At 44.2% G+C, this 20,296-nt stretch overlaps 4 protein-coding genes across 4 annotated transcripts in view; 1 reads left to right on the top strand and 3 right to left on the bottom strand.

Annotated features, from left to right (window-relative positions):
• Positions 1-35: 35 nt before the first annotated feature.
• On the bottom strand, positions 36-8,495 carry LOC136429002 (hepatoma-derived growth factor-related protein 2-like). Its single transcript, XM_066418879.1, has 10 exons — positions 8,401-8,495; positions 6,858-7,543; positions 6,159-6,351; positions 5,160-5,266; positions 4,512-4,640; positions 3,859-3,963; positions 3,348-3,469; positions 2,885-2,979; positions 2,237-2,447; positions 36-1,840 (listed from the first exon to the last, which is right to left on the bottom strand). The coding sequence occupies exons 2-10, from the start codon at positions 7,520-7,522 to the stop codon at positions 711-713; spliced, it is 2,757 nt and encodes a 918-aa protein (XP_066274976.1). The 5' UTR covers positions 7,523-7,543; positions 8,401-8,495; the 3' UTR covers positions 36-710.
• A 41-nt stretch (positions 8,496-8,536) lies between these two features.
• LOC136429004 (farnesyl pyrophosphate synthase-like) overlaps positions 8,537-20,296 on the top strand; it is a 53,095-nt gene continuing 41,335 nt past the window's right edge. Inside the window, exons 1-4 of the mRNA XM_066418881.1 lie at positions 8,537-8,887; positions 10,006-10,171; positions 10,956-11,020; positions 11,484-11,559. Of these exons, the coding sequence (XP_066274978.1) occupies positions 8,694-8,887; positions 10,006-10,171; positions 10,956-11,020; positions 11,484-11,559 (501 nt within the window). The 5' untranslated portion in view covers positions 8,537-8,693. The remainder of the gene's footprint in view (positions 8,888-10,005; positions 10,172-10,955; positions 11,021-11,483; positions 11,560-20,296) is intronic.
• LOC136429005 (uncharacterized) lies at positions 12,309-14,606 on the bottom strand. The gene is made up of 2 exons (XM_066418882.1): positions 14,051-14,606; positions 12,309-13,579 (listed from the first exon to the last, which is right to left on the bottom strand). The coding sequence occupies exons 1-2, from the start codon at positions 14,303-14,305 to the stop codon at positions 12,629-12,631; spliced, it is 1,206 nt and encodes a 401-aa protein (XP_066274979.1). The 5' UTR covers positions 14,306-14,606; the 3' UTR covers positions 12,309-12,628.
• LOC136426429 (uncharacterized) lies at positions 15,302-19,257 on the bottom strand. Its single transcript, XM_066415094.1, has 6 exons — positions 19,156-19,257; positions 18,442-18,798; positions 18,062-18,265; positions 17,469-17,705; positions 16,269-17,195; positions 15,302-15,844 (listed from the first exon to the last, which is right to left on the bottom strand). Exons 1-6 carry the CDS (start codon positions 19,255-19,257, stop codon positions 15,569-15,571), a joined length of 2,103 nt encoding a protein of 700 aa, XP_066271191.1. The 3' UTR covers positions 15,302-15,568.

Here is a 20,296-nt window from a genome sequence, read left to right on the forward strand (position 1 = left end):
AAAAAGTGCGTACTTTATTCGAGGCAATACGGTAACAGTCATTCCAAAGTATGCAATATAGGAACTCACTCATAAACACTGATAAGGCTTTTTAGATATCAAAACCATTTGCCTCATCAAACAATTTGTACAGTATATAACTTTGACACAACCTTTGTTACAAAATATACAAAATTATGTGGATACAAAATTGTTAAGTCTGGGTCAAATGTGTACCAATATAAGACGAGATAATAAAAAATATCAGGATCGTACATTTTGGAACAATAGAGAAATTAATGGTACCACATCCACTTTCTCTTTGTAATGGCTGTAGTTTTTTGTGGTGAAATGTTTATTTGTTAACATTTGCAAAAATGCAATATATCGGTAAGAAATATAAGATATAAATCAAGTTGGGCAGTGTGTTCTTATGACATCATGTGTGAACATGAAAGGAAATGGTCTGAACAGAACTGGAATAAGAAATACAGTTAAACCTGTACAAATGACCACCTCTAGATAAGGGCCACCTGGCCAATCTGACCAGTTTTTGGTGGTCCTTTACATAATTTCCCCATTGACATAAGCATTAAGAGTCCTGTCTGTAGTGACCACCTGTCCAAATACACCATATTTTATCAGTTCCCTGAATGGTCTTCTTGGGCAGGTTGGACTGTACATTTGATGTTTCTGTGAAATGAGAATCCTTTGGTGAGAATGAGCATGTGCTAGCTCTCCGCCTCTAACCCCGCAGCACCCTTGTCCACAGTACTGTCCACATCTGGCTGCTCTTTAGCCATTTCTGTCACGATCTCTGTGATCATCTCCTCCCCGATAACAACTGGTACCTCCTCCTCCTCCTCTTCCTCCTCCCCCCGCCTCCCCTCCATCTGCATCTGCTCTAGAATATCCCTTGCCGTCAGGTGTTCCCCGGTTACGAAGCTGAGCGACAGCCGTTCAGAACCCCCGCTTGTGTTTCCGTCCATCGAGGTGTTGTGTGTAGCGGAACTAGACGGAACAACGACTGAAACAGTCTGCTGCCCGCTTGGAGAATTCGAACTGGAGGGAACAACGACAGATAATGTTTGCTGTCCGCTCTGGGAATTTGAACTGGATGGAACGACAACGGAAACCGTCTGCTGCCCACTCGAAGAATTTGTGTCGACCACCGGTATAACCAGAGTGTACTGGGCAGTGGTGGTCGCGGTGGGCCGGTTTCCTTCGTCGTCTGTGAAGACCAGTTCTTCCACATCACCAACCACCACACTACCGTTGAGAGCAGTGCCCTGGATGAGTTGCGGAATGGGTTGTTGCTGCATCTCCGGTGATTCGAATCTGACTGGGCTTTGTATCATCACGGTCTCCACCAACTCTTGTATGGGTTCGTTTTCTTGCTCCCTGCTTGACTCCTGTGACTGGTTCCTCTCGGCTCGTGGCCCGGTCTCTCCGGGGATGTAAAGCCACCGCTTACGAGGCGAGCTCCCGATCGGACTCTGTCCAGGGGAGAATCGTGGAGGGCTACCGATGGGGGACGCACGGTTCACCACCGTGGGAGGGCGCGGACGTTTCTTGGTGGGCTCCACGTTGATACTGAAGGTCTGGACCCGCTTGGGTTGCCGGCCTGCGCGCGTCGGTCCTTTCAACATCTGGACGATTCTCGTCTCCTCGTCTTCATTTTCATCGTCAGCATCTTCCGTGTGTTCCCTGGTACCCGCCTCGGCGCCATCCCTGCTCGTGTCCGGACGGGCCGACCCGTAGCTGGGGAACCCGGCTGCGTTCTTGGGTGAAACGGTGAGGGGTGACGACATCACGCACCGCACGGGGACTGGCTCACCATCACGCTCGCCACTCACCTTTCCTGGGGAAAATAGAAAATATTGTACATTCATTTGTATTTGTGGTAAAAGAAGGTCTGTTTCTTTATCTTTATTGCATACCCGGTAAACAGCCTCATTGAGTAACACACCAGGTTTGTACTGAAGAGTACAAGCTGCACACTCGGACAGATTTACTTGATCCACTCACATCAGGAAGTTTAATTGATAAGTGTGGCAGGTTCTTACACTTGCTTGAGGTGTGACTCTCATCAAACATGGGTCCTCCTAACTATCCAAGGTACATCCCTAGCCGAAGCTAGGTACTCATTTACACCTAAGTCAGGTGAGGAAATTGGTATAAATTGCCTTTTCCATGGGTACAACATCGGGACCTGTCAGGGATTCTTTTACTTTCGTGTATAAAATGGCAGACTTACTTTTCCCTCCAGACTGCCCAGACTCCTCATTCTCGGCCCCCCTCGGCCGCCCCTTCCCCCTCCTGGAGGCCTGGTCCTTCCTCTTCTTCTTCTTCTCATCTTCCGAGTCCGAGTCCGACTGGTCGAAGATCGACTGGTCAAACTCCTGTCTCAGGGAGAGCGCTCTGTCCACCAACGTCCTGTTCTGTTTCTCTTCCTTCTTAAACTTGGCCTGGAAATATAAAAAAAAGGATCACCTGAAACTGTACATGTCATAGCCTTGTAGAAATTGGTGACAGCAAGAAATGTATTCTTTAGAAAAGAGAAGAACAAAACAGCATAAGAAAGAAATATGGGCAGGATTGCATTCAGGGCTGGAAATACTGGGTGCATGTGCACCTTTGTGCACCCAAAATTGGAGCTGTGCACCTAATTTTTGATGGTGGGTGCACCCATGGGCCTAGATATTTTTGTAAGCTATAGGGTTGATGCTGAACTGAAAAATCAATTTGACAGGAAAGTTGACTTTTGACAGTTCTAGCCTTCTCCCTGTTAAAGTAGCCATTTCCCAACAATTTTGTATTGGATATGGGTTAGCTAGCAGGGAATAGGTTAATCAAAGTCATCTCTTTCTAAGGTTGGACAAAAAGCGATTAATCAGGCCCTGACCTTGAGCTGTGTCCTTGTCCTCTTGGGCAACATGGCCGCCATGAGAGTGAAGTCGGTGCCGACTGTGCTCAGGGCTTTGTAGAACTTGATCGTTTCTGTAGAGAATGAACGAAATGTTGGTTAAAATGCTTTAAAGACGTGCCTATAGCCAGCTACAGCTCTATATAATATCAATAGAACTATAGAGGTCACTGTTATCCTACCCAAATAGTTACAGAGTGAGTGTGAGGATGTAAATATATGGTATGAATTGATGATATTACTATTTTTTAAGGACTACCGGTATATGTTTCTGGAGTTTAATCATGTAATCTCTATCTCATGTAATCATTTTGCCTGACTTTTGCCTCCTCGCCCATGACCTCAATGAACACTGGCCAATTTTTGTACGAAGAAAATAAAGACTCAAACGAACAAACAAACAAACAAATAAACAAACAAACACACAAACAAGCAAACGTACCTTTCATGTTCCACGCCTGCGTCTGCGGGACCTTCTTGCGGAAGCTGGAGTAGGTCGTGTTGGACTCGTCCTCCTGAATGATGTCCGACCCCGCCTTCTTCGCAGGGGTGGAGACGGTCAGGCTGGACAGAAGAGATCAAGGTTATTCCAACTGCATCTTCTTCCTTCTTTTGTCATTTTCAACTCATGATGCTTTTTCAAGTAGATGGTAGTACAATGCAACGTTCCCTTTGAATGGCGTTTTTAGCCAAGCACAGCGGGTCACCCCTACTCTTCTTCACAAGTGTGTTCTTTTTTTGTTCATTCATGTGCAGAGACTTATACGTGAAGCTCCTTCATACACGGGGCTGCTGGCTTTACATCACCATCCAAAACGACCAATACAATCCCTGAGCTGTCTGAGCTGGGGCCACCCATGGGATCACACCCCCACCCACAGATCCAAGAAATCTATTATTAGACCAAAATATATCCTTTTATAAATTGTCTTTAGCAAATGAAAAAAACATACGTTTGTTCGTTGAGAACAATGGTTCCGTCCTCAGCGACTCGGACCTGCGGCACCAACAGGCTGTCATCCACGTCTGGGTCTTCATCCACGGGGGGCTGGTCTTGGCTGGAAAAGTTATCAATATAAAGTTGTGTTAGACTACATTTACTTGAATAACAAAGTTCTTTGTTCACAACCAGGGCAATGATAACAGCCAGCGTTTCAATGACTGTCTGTCATCTTCTTCAGGGCAATAATGACTGGTTCACTTTGCACTGCAGTTAAATGTCACTGCTAATAATGCAGTTCCAAACGACACTTACAGAGAACACACAGATACAGAGCTAGCTTTTCCCCCAAAACAGTTATTGAATGGAACCCTTCCCATATTCCCATGGTACAGCACCAACAGTAGAGAACTTCAAGTTGGGGTTGGCCAAGATGTAAATCGGGCTCTGAAAGTGTGGACATGTACATAGATCTATTTCACTCCACAATTTTGATTTGTTCACTTGTGTCTATGCATTACTTTTATTTTCAATTTCAACAAAATTTTCTTACATACAACTGCACTGGTTTTGAACCGAATTAAAAACAGCAAGTAAGGGAAACATCTCTCTGGTCTTCACATGATTCAGCTGACTTTCCTGAAGGTTAGTTAAGTGGTTCCTTACCTCCCTTCCTCCTCCAACAGTTCCTCCTCCCTCTCCTCCTCCTCCTCCTGACCCATCTCACTCGCCGTATCAACCTCCTGTTTTTGCTTCTTCTTTTCCTTCTGTTTCTTTGCCTTCTCCTCTGTTGATCTAAATTAAAGGAAAACCATCATTTAACATTCAACAAGTTCTGGTTGGTTTGAGTCTATCTATTCATTAATGAAATGAATATCAAATGAAATTCACTAAGAACTCAAATTGGCCTGCTGGCCGCTTTTTATTGAGGTCTTCAGATAAGAGATAAGACTCAGACAAAATATAACAAAGATACAGGTAACATGATCTTCATATCATGGAAAGAATAACTTGATTCAAAACATGATTAAAAAAAACTGACAGAAAAAAATAACACTAGATTTTAAGAGAAAAGCCAGTTTGGTACTCAATTCATCATGTTGAATTTTGGGTTGTTGTAAATGAGGTCACATGTACATTAAAAAATTGCTTGTTTTAGAACTATCATATATCAAGTACAGGGACATCATCAGTACATAGCTATAAACAATGCTTACAGCTATCATTTGAAGAAAACTTTAACTCAAATTACAATAAAAAAACTGATAGCAGACATATCATTCTAGAGTTGAAGAAACAATGTTTGTGACTCACTTCATCATGTTGACCTTGGGGTTGTAGTAGATGAGGTCGGCCATGGTCATCCTGTTCTTGTCGGGAGGTTTGCTCTGGTTGTGCCGCTGTCTGCGCTTTGCTGGACCCTGGGGAGGTACAAACACACAGACAATACAGTAACTATCATACACCAGCTACAGTAAGGATATCCTAACTTTTAACAATGCTTGCAGCTACATGTAGATGTGTGAAGGTGACATTTGCTCTGGTTGTGCCGCTGTCTGCGCTTTGCTGGACCCTGGGGAGGTACAAACACACAGACAATACAGTAACTATCGTACACCAGCTACAGTAAGGATATCCTAACTTTTAACAATGCTTGCAGCTACATGTAGATGTGTGAAGGTGACATTTGCTCTGGTTGTGCCGCTGTCTGCGCTTTGCTGGACCCTGGGGAGGTACAAACACACAGACAACACAGTAACTATCGTACACCAGCTACAGTAAGGATATCCTAACTTTTAACAATGCTTGCAGCTACATGTAGATGTGTGAAGGTGACATTTGCTCTGGTTGTGCCGCTGTCTGCGCTTTGCTGGACCCTGGGGAGGTACAAACACACAGACAATACAGTAACTATCGTACACCAAGGACAATATATAGGAACATCCTAACTAGATAGAGTTAAACGATGCTTGCAGGTAGATGTGCAAAGGTGAGGTGTGACAGGTCGTTCAGTGTAACTTAATCAGCTGCTGCTGTGCAGCGTGCCTGCAAAGCTGGTGTACCGGCTATACAGATACAGAACACTGGTGGACCAAGAAAATACATAGAAATAAAGGCACTGTTAGGGACATCAAAGTGTGTGGCCTCGCCAGGGCAGTATGGCCTTGCTGGACAGAGCCGCTTGGAAGCATGGTGTGAAGACTAGCAGACTGCTGCCAACCCGTGTCAGGGACCCCAGCAGTATATATAATCAAATACAGCTGCCTGGATACTACTACATATACTAGTATATAATCTTGTACAGTACTGTACCTCCTCTTCTTCCTGTTCCTTCTCCCTTCTCCTCTCCGGCTGGATGTTGGGTGTGTACATCCCGCTGACTCTCCTCTCTCTGTGTGGAATAGTCAGGGGGCGCTCCGAACCCTCCCGACCGTCCACGCTCGACGTGGAGTCCAGTCTCCGCCTCGGGATGACCAGCGGTGGAATGTGGCGGGGAGGGGGTTTGCTGAGAAATAGAACCAAACAAAAAAGATGTTCAGAATCTTTTACCAACCTTCTAAAAGCCTCTGAGGAAGAGTCAATGCAAGGTCAATGCAGCAGATTCATCAACATGTTGATGCTGGCTGCCGAACCACAAAGAAAGAAAGAAAGAAGGTGATGAGCAAACCAGTGTATTGGTCTGGGGAGTAGAGACTTCACCTTGCATTTGGGAGGTCTACTCTATTTTTCTAGAGAAACACATTTATCAAAAATAAAATGCTTTAATTCTTATGAAACACAAAGGAATTACTTACACATATATTGGATGCTACAGGCAATAGCCAGTGCTACAATTTGACCCCATTTATCAGATAAGTTATTGAAAGGAGTGGGTGTGCGTGGGTCAAATCTTACAGTCCAGTCTTACCCAGCTTACCTAAATTACTATACAAAATTGGTGTATTATGCCTACCGCTAAAGACAATTTACCGGTTATGTGAAACAAACAAAGAAAAAGAATGTTTCACCCACCTCCCAAAAGCCTCTGACATCCTCTGTACGGGTGGCGGCTCCTGGAACTGTTTCTGTCCCGCCTCCTCCTTCTTCTCCCCGTCACTAGGCGTCGGCTCCTTCTCCGTTACCGCAGGTTTCCCAGGTGCTGAGGCACCCTGTCTCCGCCGTCCCAAGTTCGGTACCGCCATTACTCGCTTCCTGCGTCCCGCAACTGTGGCCGATTTCTGTCCTTCATTGTTAGAAGCCTTCACTTCCTTCTGAGTCTTAACCGCTGCAGTCTTGTTGTTCACAGTTGCAGTCTTGTTTTTGTCAGCATTGTTTGCCAGAGTGTTATTGGTGTTACAGGAATCTGTTGTGTTTTTACTGGCATTTTTGTCATCACTTTGGCTTGCAGATGTTTCTGTCTGTTTGCTGGATGCTTTGTTTGGTGCAGCAGGTCTTGTTGAAGAGTTTGAGTCGGTTTTTTGAGACGGTGGTGTTGAAACTTTCTTAACTGCCGTTTCAGGTTGCTGCTTGGCTTCTGGCTTGGCTGTATTGACGGTTGTCTTCTCTTGTTTGTCGTCATCTTTTGGCTTGTCGTCTATGACTTTGGCGGGCAGTTCTTTTGTAGAGGCAGGCTTACCTCTGGAGGCGGCGGCCACAGATTTGACGTTCGGCCGGAAGACTGCTCTTGCTCGCCGCATTTTGGCAGTTTTCTAACGGCACTGGAAAGGTATAAAATGTTGAAACTTAGCCACGCCAACTTAGTAGGTATCAGAATGTTTTGGCACCTTGACTTGTGGCACCAGGCCTAGGATGACTTGTGTTATGGCGAAGGTTAGGCAACTTAGGGTAATGTTAGAATCAGGGTTGCATTAGAATTACAGTTAGTGTTGAGGTTAGGGATAGACTTTGATATCCTCTTGACAGTGAAAGTTCTATAAACTATCCTAGGCATGATGCTGACCTGTCGAAGTGGCAACATTCAAAATCTGCTCACTTCTATGTCTAAGGAAACATTACTGAGGCAATCAAGACAGCATAGCACGTGTCTGGTTTACTGAAGCATGCCAAAGAAATCTAACCACCACCACCAGTCTACTGACAGTTCAAGTAATGGAAAGCTGACAGCTGTACCAATAATATTGGCCCATGTCAGGGAATTATCGGCTGAGTATTACAACCCCCAAAGATGATGCACGTGATGCATTTTCGTCTCATCAGCTGTCGATAATCAGTCATGTCTTAAAAATTGGGCACGTGCTAGTATCAGTAAAATCTAAGACATGATTCTGTGGCAAAGACATCGAAAAATAAGTCTAAATCACAGCTAAAGAAGTAGCTGCTGCACGATATTAGGATATTTGCTTCAATTTTTTAGATCAGACACAGGAAAACCTATGACACATTTTTGATCAGCAAGATCTAGTAATAAGCATGTTCTCTCCGGTAGACCGGCAGTACTGGTAACGTTTACTGATTAATGGAGGACATTCTGTCTACATCGTCTTTCTACCTACCTCACTAAAATCTTCAAGTATTTCCGGGCACAAAGATGAACTGTTGACTAGGTCTAACTAACCTAATTATTGCGAAAGAAAGCGAGAATCTTGCACGGTCCGAATTTTTCAACCGACCGCCGCCATGATGGTTAACACATATGCGCATGCGCGAGAAAAATCTGTTTTGAACTTTGAACTTTTCCCATCATCCAGTGTAGAACATATAGGTCAAAGTTCATAATGGAGGTCAAACCAGAAAAAAACATGTTGCCGCGATTATCAAAGTCATTATGACATTATCACCCGTTTGATACGAGCTAGATAGACTTTATAGGAGTGGAAGGTTGCGCAATGAGAGGATGAATACGACTTGATGCATCCTACAGTCGTTCTGACCCGTCTAGGCCTGCGATTGGCCGCGAGGTTGATGGTACGAGCGGCTGGACCAATCACACGTGGAGGAGGCCCGTACGAAACATCACCTCATGAGTCAGCTGGACATCTAACACGCCGACACTTCAGCGGGAGGAAGAAGACGTTCAAGTCTCAGATCTGGCAGCACCCGGGGTAAGTTCTGCTACGTTGTGAAAGTCTGGATTGCTGTAAGTATGCTAGAAGTGAGATTTAGCTTGTGAAAGTCAGCTCAGGAAAAAGAGAGTGAAAGTTTTACCCTTTGATGACCATATAATTTTGAACTGATAGTGGGTTTTCCCCAGTATTTTAAGACTAAGACTAAGATCCAAACTTTGTTAGAGTCTGGTATGGAGAAACACCTTCCTATGTTCAAGATTATAATTACCTGTCAGGTGGACTAGAACACTTTCACTTTCACATACCTGCAATGCTTACTTGCACCAAGATGTTATATTGTTATATTGTCTGAAGTTATATTGAGTCACCATTTGTAGTTTATGGTGACTTAATTTTGCAGTAGGAGGGGAAAGTAGGTGTTGGCATTAACTTATTAAGTGGTCTTAAGTTCACGGTAGAAACAACAGTACTAACTCAAAGGAAAACAGGTTATCAGTACTAGTGTAATGAATTTTTGTTGAAAGCACAACAAAGATGAGTGAAAGTACTGTCAGAGAGACACCAAAATGCAGCAGGTGAGATTTATCAGTTGTGTAAAAGAATCTCCAATATCCTCTGTAGTCTGTTGTACCAACCTTGATACCGCTTGCAGGATACCTGCTGAAATTATTTTTGGAAGTACATCAGGCCTCGAAATTAACTTTTTTCCCTACTGTCCCAGCATTGTCCCGAAAATAAATTTCAATTGTCCCGAAGTGAGGATGGACTGTCCCAACCCTATTTTCAGAAATTATGTATTACAACAACAATAAAGCTCAGAGTACAGTATTGCTGTGTAAGCTAATTGTCAATTAAAATAAACCCAAAATCAAATCAAATTCAAACTTGTCTTAGACAACAACAACAAAGACAAATCAAATATTCTTTCTTTCTGGGAAGAATAAAATGTATGTTTGTATTGTATTGTATTGATAGTACTGCAGATGTACAGGGACCACTGGATTATTTTTCTACTGTCCCAAAAATGTCCCAAAGTGATTTTTCAGTTGTCCCGGCCTAAATTTTAATGGCCCCGGGACATCGGGACATAGTTAATTTCGAGCCCTGTACATGTGCCAACAATTGATTTTACATTGTATACCTGTTTCACACAGATCCCAGCCAGCCATGGGAGACAGCAGTAATAAGAAGTTGAAGATGGCGAGCCACGACGCGGACATCAAGAGGTTTGACGAGGTGTTTCAGCAGCTGGTGACGGAGCTCATTGATGAAGACGCCAAAAATCCGGAGATCAGCGATGCGATGGTCAGGTTCAGAAAGGTGAGAACATCTCATGGGAGCTGGTACCTACAAGACCAGGGAGAAGGCTGTCTCTCTCTCGTTCTCTTTCTTTCTTTCTCTCTCTCTCTCTCTCTCTCTCTCTCTCTCTCTCTCTCTCTCTCTCTCTCTCTCTCTCTCTTTCTTTCTCTCTCTCTCTTTCTCTCTCTCTCTTTCTTTCTCTCTCGCTCTCCCTCTTTCTCTCTCTCTCTCTTACCACACTCTCACCCTCTCACCCCATCTGTCTCTCCCTCAAACTCTCCTCTATCTCTTCCTCTTTCTCCCTTTCTCTCTTCATCTCTTTTTCTTCATATCTTTTGTCCCCTTTCTCTGTCTTTCCATTTTGTGCCATCCCAATAATAATGCCAGACTGACTATCACAGCCAGTTATATGACATGACATAAAAAAATTCCTGTTGAGTTGCACCCCCTGATCTATTTTTGACAAGGTTATAACTTATATATATATATATATATATCAGAAATATAATCCATGACTATAGACAGAAAGATAAGACCACTGTTTGCATTTCATTCCAGTCGGAAAAATTATGATTTTCATTCAGCTATCTAGCTGGGATGATATACAGGCATCATGATCCCATATGATTGTATGTAATCAAACTCATTTGTATGCACTTATTCGTTTGTATGTATGTATGTAGTAGACCTTACGAAAGTCGCTGTGCTTTTGTTGTGTCAATAAAGATCTCTACTGTTATATCAGGATCAGTTTCTATACTTGCATATTAACACACTTTTATTTTTTGTTATTCCTTATTGTCAGGTATTAGAGTACACCTGTCCAGGTGGGAAGAGGAACAGAGGTCTTAGCGTCATCACGTCTTACAGGTGACTATAATCTGTGAAAGTACAACCATTTCCAACCTGGCTGCAGAGAAATTACTAAGACATATTGCAATAGCTGTAATGAGGACAATTGAAAATCAAAACCATGCAATGCAGTTTTGTCTATGCATGCAGGAGGGAGTGCATGTCCTTTTACATTCAGCGTAATTTGCAGCCAGACCGCTCAAATTCTGCGTAGAGTGTAATTGGTGCCTGAATTTAGTGTAAAGTGAAGACAGCCTGCGGCATTAAATGTAATACGTAACCACTGTCTTCCTGAATTTAGCGAAGAGCATTGCTCTGCTGCTGTGGACCTGTGGATTATTGAATACCCAGATGTTCTTAGATTGAGTAAGTTGATACTATAGTAATCATCAAGATGTTTGTGTTCTTACTCAGCTGTAACTTTTGTTTCAATAGTGGGACTTTTGTTTGGGAATGTAAGTTTTCCGTGTCTATCCTGCAGGTATCTTGTCAGCAGCGATCAGCTTACAGAAGAGAACATTCACAGAGCCATGGTGGTCGGCTGGTGTATAGAATGGGTACGGTTGTCCACTTATGACCTCCATCAGAAATGGAGGTATTGGTTTGGGTCTGTGTGTGTGTGTGTGTTTTTGTTTTTTTTTGTTCTATGCCTAACACCATGCCTTAGCTTACATGGTGTGTGTGTGTGTGTTTGCGTTTTGGGATATTTGTTGTCAGCACAACATAAGAACCTCTTTTTTATTATCTTCTAGATGGATTGTAATGATATTTGGTATGTTGGAAGGTGTTGCGAAGATGAAGGTCAAGGTCGATTTTGGCCCTCTGGCGTGTGACCTTGGTACTGCAACTGCTGTTTTTAAAATCTTTTCTCCTAGATGTGCTATGGTCTGGTACTGACCTAGCTTTTGATGTATGGAAGAAGCAATATAGGTTTGGGCCTCAGTTAATTTTGGAACTGCTGGGGAGTTTTTGATAAAATTTAAAAGTAAATTGAAGAAAGGAAGGACGTATTTGTGACTTTTTATCTGACTATATTGGGTTCAAGAACAGAGTATGTCTTGGAAGTGACCCAAGTAGCAAACATTTGTGTTGTGTGTAAGTCTTTTTGATGTATTTCCATGATTTTGAGTTACGCAGGTACACAAAGACCTGTACACAATTACATGCACATTTTACAAATTAGGACTTAACTTGCACAAAAGGTAAGGAAATTTTATACTTTAAGTGTTTCCACAATAGGACTGCTATACATCGAACATAAGTAATTTGTGTTAGGTGGAACATTAACAGAGACCAATCATACGAATAAGAGCCCAATTTGCAGCATTTATCTCTAAGTGGTACATGGTAGGAATTTCATACTTGTGTATTCATTTATCATGTTAGATACATATCTGCATCTATATATATATGGAACAGGTATAACCTCCCTATGGATAGTCCAGGCTGAAGGCTGTGATATTTGTAAATTGATTAAAAGTGAACATCCACATGCATAGATGTATATGTTCAAGTCATTTGCATAATAAGTAATGACATGTTAAAATGGAAGTCTGACAAAGGTTAGGCTTTTAGGACTTTCACTCATACAAAATAATAAAAAGACAGGTAATAAAATAAAGGTTTCTACTCTACATAATGTTCATATGCCTTTTTAGCAGGATATTTGATGGATCTGTAGACTTCACTAAACACAGGTAGCCTGTTGGTCTCTCTCTGCTGCCCCCTGGTGAAGTGGTGAATCACCTTCTGCCTGTCCTTCTGCTGGCTGTACAGGGTGGCCAGGTAGTAGTGAGCACGTGGCACATAGTCATCACACTCTGGTGCCAGCCTGAGGAAGTGCTCAAACTGTCTGATGGCTTCTGTCTCAGACACTTCCTTAGACAGTACGGCTGTGTAGCACATAGTCTCCAAATGGTCCTGTTTGTACATAAGGGAACTAGCCATGGCACACAGGGCTTTGCCTAGAGCAGTCAGATCACTCCCCTTGAAAAGTTTTGATATCATTGTAGACTGAGGGCTTGCCATCCATATGGCCCACCCCAGGTAGCAGTAGATGTGGTGCAGGTGTTGGTACAGCCAGTCTCCTGGTCTGTGCTGTAGGATGGCAGCAACCACCTGCTGCAGGGTCTGCACCCGGCTGTCTCCAAATGGCAGCTGTAGGGCTGTCAGCAGCAGACAGGTGCTGTCAATGGGGTGCGCTTGCAGCTGGGAGGTCATTAGCTGTTTCAGTTGGGCTTTACTCAGGTTCAACCATGACTGGTCATACAGTACTGTACTTGTGGAACTTGGTGCCACCATGTCACGCTGCATGAATCCCAGTACCAAGGCCTTCACTCCCCCCAGATCTTTGTACCCGCTGTTCGTCAGGATTTTTGCTCCTTCTTCCCAGGACCTGTAGGCCTTGATCTCACGTTGTGCTGTTGGAGAGTCCTGGTGTTTCTGTAGCCTGGCTCTTTTCCACTTGAGTGGCCCCTCCTCCACTTCTCCAGCTGAAGAGATGGACATGGCTGCTACAGACGACACGTCTTCAGGCAGGCCTGAGTCTTCTTCTGTGGTCACGCTGGGCGGCACCGACTGGAAATTGTAAAATATTTTCAATGCCACACCTGACACACCTTCCATGCGTCCAGACTTTTGATGGAAAGAAAGACCTTTTGTTGGGAGTCAAATATGTCTACACCTACCATTTCCCCCTATTTTCCCCGACCCACAGTGACACCCTTACTTCTATCAGTATTACTCCTACTTTTCTCCAACATCCCCTACCTCTACAGACTCTGTACTCTTTTCCTTTTCCCATCTGCTTTTATGTCTCTATCCTCATTTGCATACCCCTAGCTAAGTTACTTACTAGTACATCTATTGTCCATCTATTATGGCAAGTATGCCACTCACGAATAGGACTGTTCAGCCATCAGAGGGCCTGCCCTTCCCACTAATCCTCGACGACGGGGAATGAGCCATCAGTCCATCTGATTGGCTAGCCCAAAAATGTTAGTAAATATGCGAAAAAAAGTACGCAATTAAAGCCCAGTGTCAGCATACCTGTTTCCCCAGCCTCCCTGCCCACTCCCATCTCTCCTCCTCCTGGTCCATCCCTGCTGCCTCCTCCTCCTCCTCCTCCTGTCCCTCCTCCTCAGCAAACCACCATCCCTCCATCCCCACTTGGATGGGTCCGGTCCAGCCGATCCTCTGCAGCTCATCCTCCAGCAGCAGCTGCAGACAGGTGCGGTCGCTCCCCCGGTCGATCCTCTCGTTTAAGGAGCGCATCACCCAGTAGCCAGCCTGGGGAAATGGCATAGAAACAGTAAGAGACTAATTAACCTTTAGCACACTGAAGTAGCTGTTTGGCACCCAATTCCCTATCATACTGTAGTTACAGAGTTAGGCAGCAGGGAGAAGGTTGATAGAAGTATTCAATCACTTTAATGTGGTTTGCATTCTGTAAAGATACATTAATATTCTGTAAAGATGTATTAATATTTACAAATCTTTATATCCCATTTTCTATTTCTACAATGTTTTCATCACTCAGATTGATAAGTTAAATGTCCCTTGCCATCGGTTGAACCCCCCCTAAAAGGCTTAAGGGTCGGCAGGTTTTTGCTAAGGTTGGTCAGGTAACAGGAAACATATCTTTTACTAGGCCTTACTGCTCCTTCAATGAAACTTTTCTGTTTCCTATGTATACATTTTTCTCCGAGCTAAGTCAATTTATTGTTTCCATCCCAATGAAGTATTTGTGCCATCTAGCTGATATTTTTTTTGTCTGTGGTTTCCTGACTCGCAAAACGCTGTGATTAAAAGGGGTGAAGTTTGCCATCTCTGGTTGCTTTGTTGGAACGCTGATTTCAACCATGAATTTCTTGACTTCCTTTTAATGACAATGAAACAGTCACTACATTTACATGATTATGTTACGATAAATTATTGGTGAAAACAATGAAATGATAAAAATTTCATATTTTGCTATGTCTTACCAGTGTAAGAAACTTGACCTGCACGAAAACCTGCAACCCTTCCTCTATCTGCTGTACTTGTACATGCCCTTCTCGGTCCACCACCCTGTGTATGGCATTGTCCGTTGGTTGCTTGTTGGCCATGTAGAAAGCTGCCAATGTTGTAACTCCTGTAGTCACACCTGCAGCAACACCAGCTCCCACCACGCCTACAGGGGACTCTGAAACCTGGATAGGGGCAAGGTCACAGGTCTTATGGTTAGGATTGCTGGCATGGATCTAAAGGTTCCGCATTCGATACCCAGCACCAGCAGGCTCCAATGTTGTGCCCTTATTAGGAAAGGCACTCTACACCTATTTCCTTCCTTAACTTCTGAAAATGAGTACCTAGCTTTGGTTACAGAATCTTATGTCCTCTTGGATGAGACGTAAAGCTGGAGGCCCCGTATTTGAGGAGAGCCACAACTCCAGCATGTTAAATATCCCACCACACTTACTGAAAAGAGTAGGGTTCCATCCCGGTGTGAGTGGATCAAACCTTAATTTATATTACAGTCTGGTCTTATGCAGCTTGCACCTACTTTACAAAGCTGATGTGTTATGTCTAAAGGCAGCTTACTGGGTATGCAAAACAAACAAACAAGCAAACCTTGCTGGCTGCAGAAGAAGCTGCAGCAGATGCTCCAGTCACGAGACCTCCCACAAGGCCTCCTGCTGCGAGGGCCGGGCTCTGGATCCGGATGGTCGCACCACCAAAAACGCCCCTTACTTTCCCTACAGACATTTGCAGGGCTTGCGGTGGGGCCTGGTAACCTTGTCCTGGAACCTCGGGTGCTTGTTGGCCTGCCTGTGTATGTGTTCCAGTGTTTCCATAATAAGACTGCAACATATTGAACACAAGTAATTTGTGTTAGGTGGAACATTAACAAAGACAAATCATACAAATAAGAGCCCAATTTGCATCATTAATGCAAAAATGCCATAATTCCTTAGTAGTAAATGATGGGAATTTCATACTTGTGTATTCATTTATTATATTAGATACATATCTGTATCTGTATACATGTAGCAGGTATAACCTCCCTATGGATAGTCCAGGCTGAGGGCAAATGGCTGTGATATTTGAAAGTTGGTTAAAGGTGAACATCAACATGCATAGATTATGTAAATGTGCATGATAAGTAGTGACATGTTAAAATTTAAGTCTGACAAAGGTTAGGCCAACAAGACTTTCACTCATACAATATGTGATTTGGGAAGACAAGACCATCAATTACATGTAAGACAGATAATGTTCATATTACCTTTCTAGCAGGGTCTTTGATAGATCTGTGGACCTCAACAAACCCAGGTAGCCTGTTGGCCTCCCTCTGCTGCCCCCTGGTGAAGTGGTCGATCACCTTCTGCCTGTCCTTCTGCTGGTTGTACAGGGTGGCCAGGCGGTAGTGAGCACATGGTACATAGTCATCACACTCTGGTGCCAGGTTGAGGAAGTGCTCCAACTGTCTGATGGCTTCTGTCTCAGCCACTTCCTTAGACAATTTGGCTGTGAAGTACACAGTGTTCAAATGGTCCTGTTTGTACATCAGGGAGCTAGCCATGGCGGACAGGGCTTTGGCTAGGGCAGACAGGTTACTTCCCTTGAAAAGTTTTGATATCATCGTAGACTGAGGGCTTGCCGCCCATATGGCCCATCCCAGGTAGCAGTAGATGTGGTGCAGGTGTTGGTACAGCCAGTCTCCCGGGCCGTGCTGTAGGATGGCAGCAACCACCTGCTGCAGGGTCTGCACCCGGCTGTCTCCATATGGCAGCTGTAGGGCTGTCAGCAGCAGACAGGTGCTGTCCGAGGGGTCGACTTGTAGCTGGGAGGTCGTTAGCTGCTTCAGTTGGGCTTTACTCAGGTTCAGCCATGACTGGTCATACAGTACTGTACTTGTGAAACTTGGTGCCACCACGTCACGCTGCATGAATCCCAGTACCAAGGCCTTCACTCCCCCCAGGTCTGTGTACCCCCTGCTGGTCAGGATTTTTGCTCCTTCCTCCCAGGACCTGTAGGCCTTGATGTAACGTTGTGCTGTTTGTGAGTCCTTGTGTTTCTGTAGCGCAGCTCTGTACGGCTTGAGCGGCCCCTCTTCCACCTCTCGAGCTGAAGCGATGGACATGGCTGCTACAGACGACACGTCTTCAGGCAGGCCGGAGTCTCCTTCTGTAGTCACACTGGGCAGCACCGACTGGAAAAAGTAAAATATCTTCAATGCCACACCCATCCCATGTGCCCAGACATGTACACATGTGATGGAAAGAGAGAAGTGTGGAAAACCTCATCCTGGTACCAGGGTGGCAGCCAGTGCTTTCATAGAGCTTTAAGTAGAGGGTGGGGAGTCAAATACCTTTCCCCACCCCCAATTATTGAAGTTCTTAAGAAAATTTTGGTGTCATAAATGCTTTAAGCAAATTGTCAGTAGGAATGCAAAAGAATATGCAGTTAAAGCCTGTCAGCATACCTGTTTCCCCATCTTCCCTGCCCACTCCCATCTCTCCTCCTCCTGCTCCATCCCTGCCTCCTCTTCCTCCTCCTCCTGTCCCTCCTCCTCAGCAAACCACCACCCCTCCATCCCCACTTGGATGGGTCCGGTCCAGCCGATCCTCTGCAGCTCATCCTCCAGCAGCAGCTGCAGACAGGTGCGGTCGTTCCCCCGGTGGATCCTCTCGTTTAAGGTGCGCATCACCCAGTAGCCAGCCTGGGGAAACAGTGAATGGAAACATTTAAGAATGATAGCAGTGTTTGAACACTTTAATGTGGGCATATGGTTTGTGTTCTGTGAAGATACATTCAATTTGGTACTCTGTAAAGAGGAAGTAATATTTATAAAATCTTTATATACTTTTTTCTATTTTTATAATGCTTCCACCACACAGATGTCAGATCAAAAAGTTTATGTATCTTGCAAGTGCCCCCCCCCCCTAAAAAGTTTGTTTTTTACTAAGGTCGGCTAGGTAACTTGAAACACAACATTTTTTCCTAGGCCTTGCTTCTCCTTTAATGAAAGTAGCCTGTTTCCTCAAGGGATAAAGTTTCATATATGCTGTGTCTTACCAGTGTTAGAAACTTGACTCGCACGAGAAGCGACCCTCCTTCTATCTGCTCTACTTGGATATGTCGCCCTCTCTCCACCGCCCTGCGAATGGCCTCCTCAGTTTGTTGCTTGTTGCTCATGTAGAAAGCTGCCAATGTTGTTACACCTGTAGCCACACCTGCAGCCAGACCTGCTCCCAACACTACTGCAGGGGACTCTGAAACCTGGATAGGGGCACAGTGGTCCTGTGGTTTATTAGGGTTGTTGACTTAGAATTTAGAGCCTAAATGTGCCAGGTTTAAAATCTTAAATCAGGCACCAATGCTGCGCACTTGGGAAAGGTGTGTTATACCTAAAGATGGGTTACAGGTCATGGAAAAAAATAAACAAACAAACAAACCTTGGCGGCTGCGAATGCAGCTGCAGCAGACGCTCCAGCCACAAGGCCTCCCGCTGCTAGGGCCGGGCTCTGGATCCGGATGGTGGCTCCACCAAAAACACCCCCTACCTGGCCTATAGCCAATTGCAGAGCTGGAGGCGGCCCAACGTTTGTGGCTGCTGGGCCTGCGGGTGGGAGGTTATGGTGCACCTGCCCAGCTGGTTGGGGAGCCGCGGGGCCCTGATACGGATGTGCAGCTGCTGGAGCGCCGTAACCCTGCTGACCGGGGTGAGGGACCTGTAGTATCTGCTGTGGGACCTGGTTACCTTGAACATTAGGCGCTAGTTGTCCTGCCTGTCCATGGTGATGGTCCCCATGCTGCACAAAGTTTATTGTACAAGAATTGTATCAGGTACCATGTAAGGTAATGTGGTGTTTAAGAGTTTGTGCTAGGTACAGTCTACACATAGATTCTAGGCTATACATTATTGATAAAAGATAAATGAGGTGTTGTATGTCTACTATATTTCTACATGATTTATGTATGGATAGAATTGACACTACGCTTTTTTTAAGACACTATTTTGTGTTGCGACATGACATAAACATCTGTCTTCTTGTCCCGGGTAATGTTGCACTCAAGCCTTGCACTTGATCGTGTGCATTTATTTTAATGCTTTCTAAATTGTTATAGATATAAGCTAAGTGTGACATGTTGAATGCCCCCCTCCCCACCTGTCCATGCTGCAGGTCTCCTTGTGCCCCCATTCCAGCATCAGGTGGCGGCAGGTGACCCTGATCACCTGGTCGTGGTTGCCTTGGTGTCCCCTCAGCCATTTTTTTTGGATAACTTTCACCAAACCTCGCAAAATTACTTGTTGTTTGAAGCAAAACCTTCAGCTTCACTCTAACCGTAAGGAGCTACAGTGGCTGAGTTTGCGCAATGACGTGCAAGGTTGTTGATTTTACCCTGCCTACAGCTCCCATGTCTGTTAGCCGTGCTGCTCCATTGCAATAACACAATGTAGACTGTTTAGTCAACATTCACGGTGACATACTGTCAATAGAGATGTGGCTCTGGTACATAAGAACTACAGCGACTGACTTTGTACATTCACCTGTGAAGTTGTTGCCACACATAGTAGTTAGTTTTTAACTTACAGCCCTTCAGAAAGTTCAGGTGCTTGTAACTTGGCAGTCATACTCATATACTAATCAATGGAAGAGGCTACTAATTTACAGGGAGGTATTGTGTTTGGTCTGTCTGTTCGTGTTTTTTGTATATTTTCTATATTTTCTATATTCTCTGTGACAGGAATGATCAATGGATGCAAATAATGTTAAAACCTTATTTGCATGATTAATGAACTACAATAAAACAAGACATTCTAGAAATGCTAGATATTTCATGGATGTATGGGATCTTCAAACTTTTATTTACTCTTATTTTATCTATGATTTGTAATATTGCAAATGCAGAAATTTTTGTGATGACCTCTTCACTGTGAACTTAAAACCACCGCGAACATTTTTGTCTTCTGCCCACCTACCAGGCCATGGCTCAGTGCTACATGTACATACTATACATGGTGCAGTGTTATGATGTGTTGGAGGCACCTGTTATAGTGAAGACGCACAAATACTAACAAGACAATTGATAACACAGAACCCATCTTCAAACATTGAATACATATTCATGAAGAATTTCAAGCCAAGTAAAACCTTTATCCATTCCTTGGGTGCATACTGTTAGGTCAGTGACAGTTTATCACGCCAGCAGTTTTATCCTTACTGCAAAATTAAGTCCCTGCGAATTTAAGTGCATTTCCAGTACATGATTTTTCATAAGTTCACCCCAAGGGAGCGAAGTACTGTT

This window comes from Branchiostoma lanceolatum, chromosome 2 (genome assembly GCF_035083965.1).
Source record: "Branchiostoma lanceolatum isolate klBraLanc5 chromosome 2, klBraLanc5.hap2, whole genome shotgun sequence".
Taxonomy (NCBI): Eukaryota; Metazoa; Chordata; class Leptocardii; order Amphioxiformes; family Branchiostomatidae; genus Branchiostoma; species Branchiostoma lanceolatum.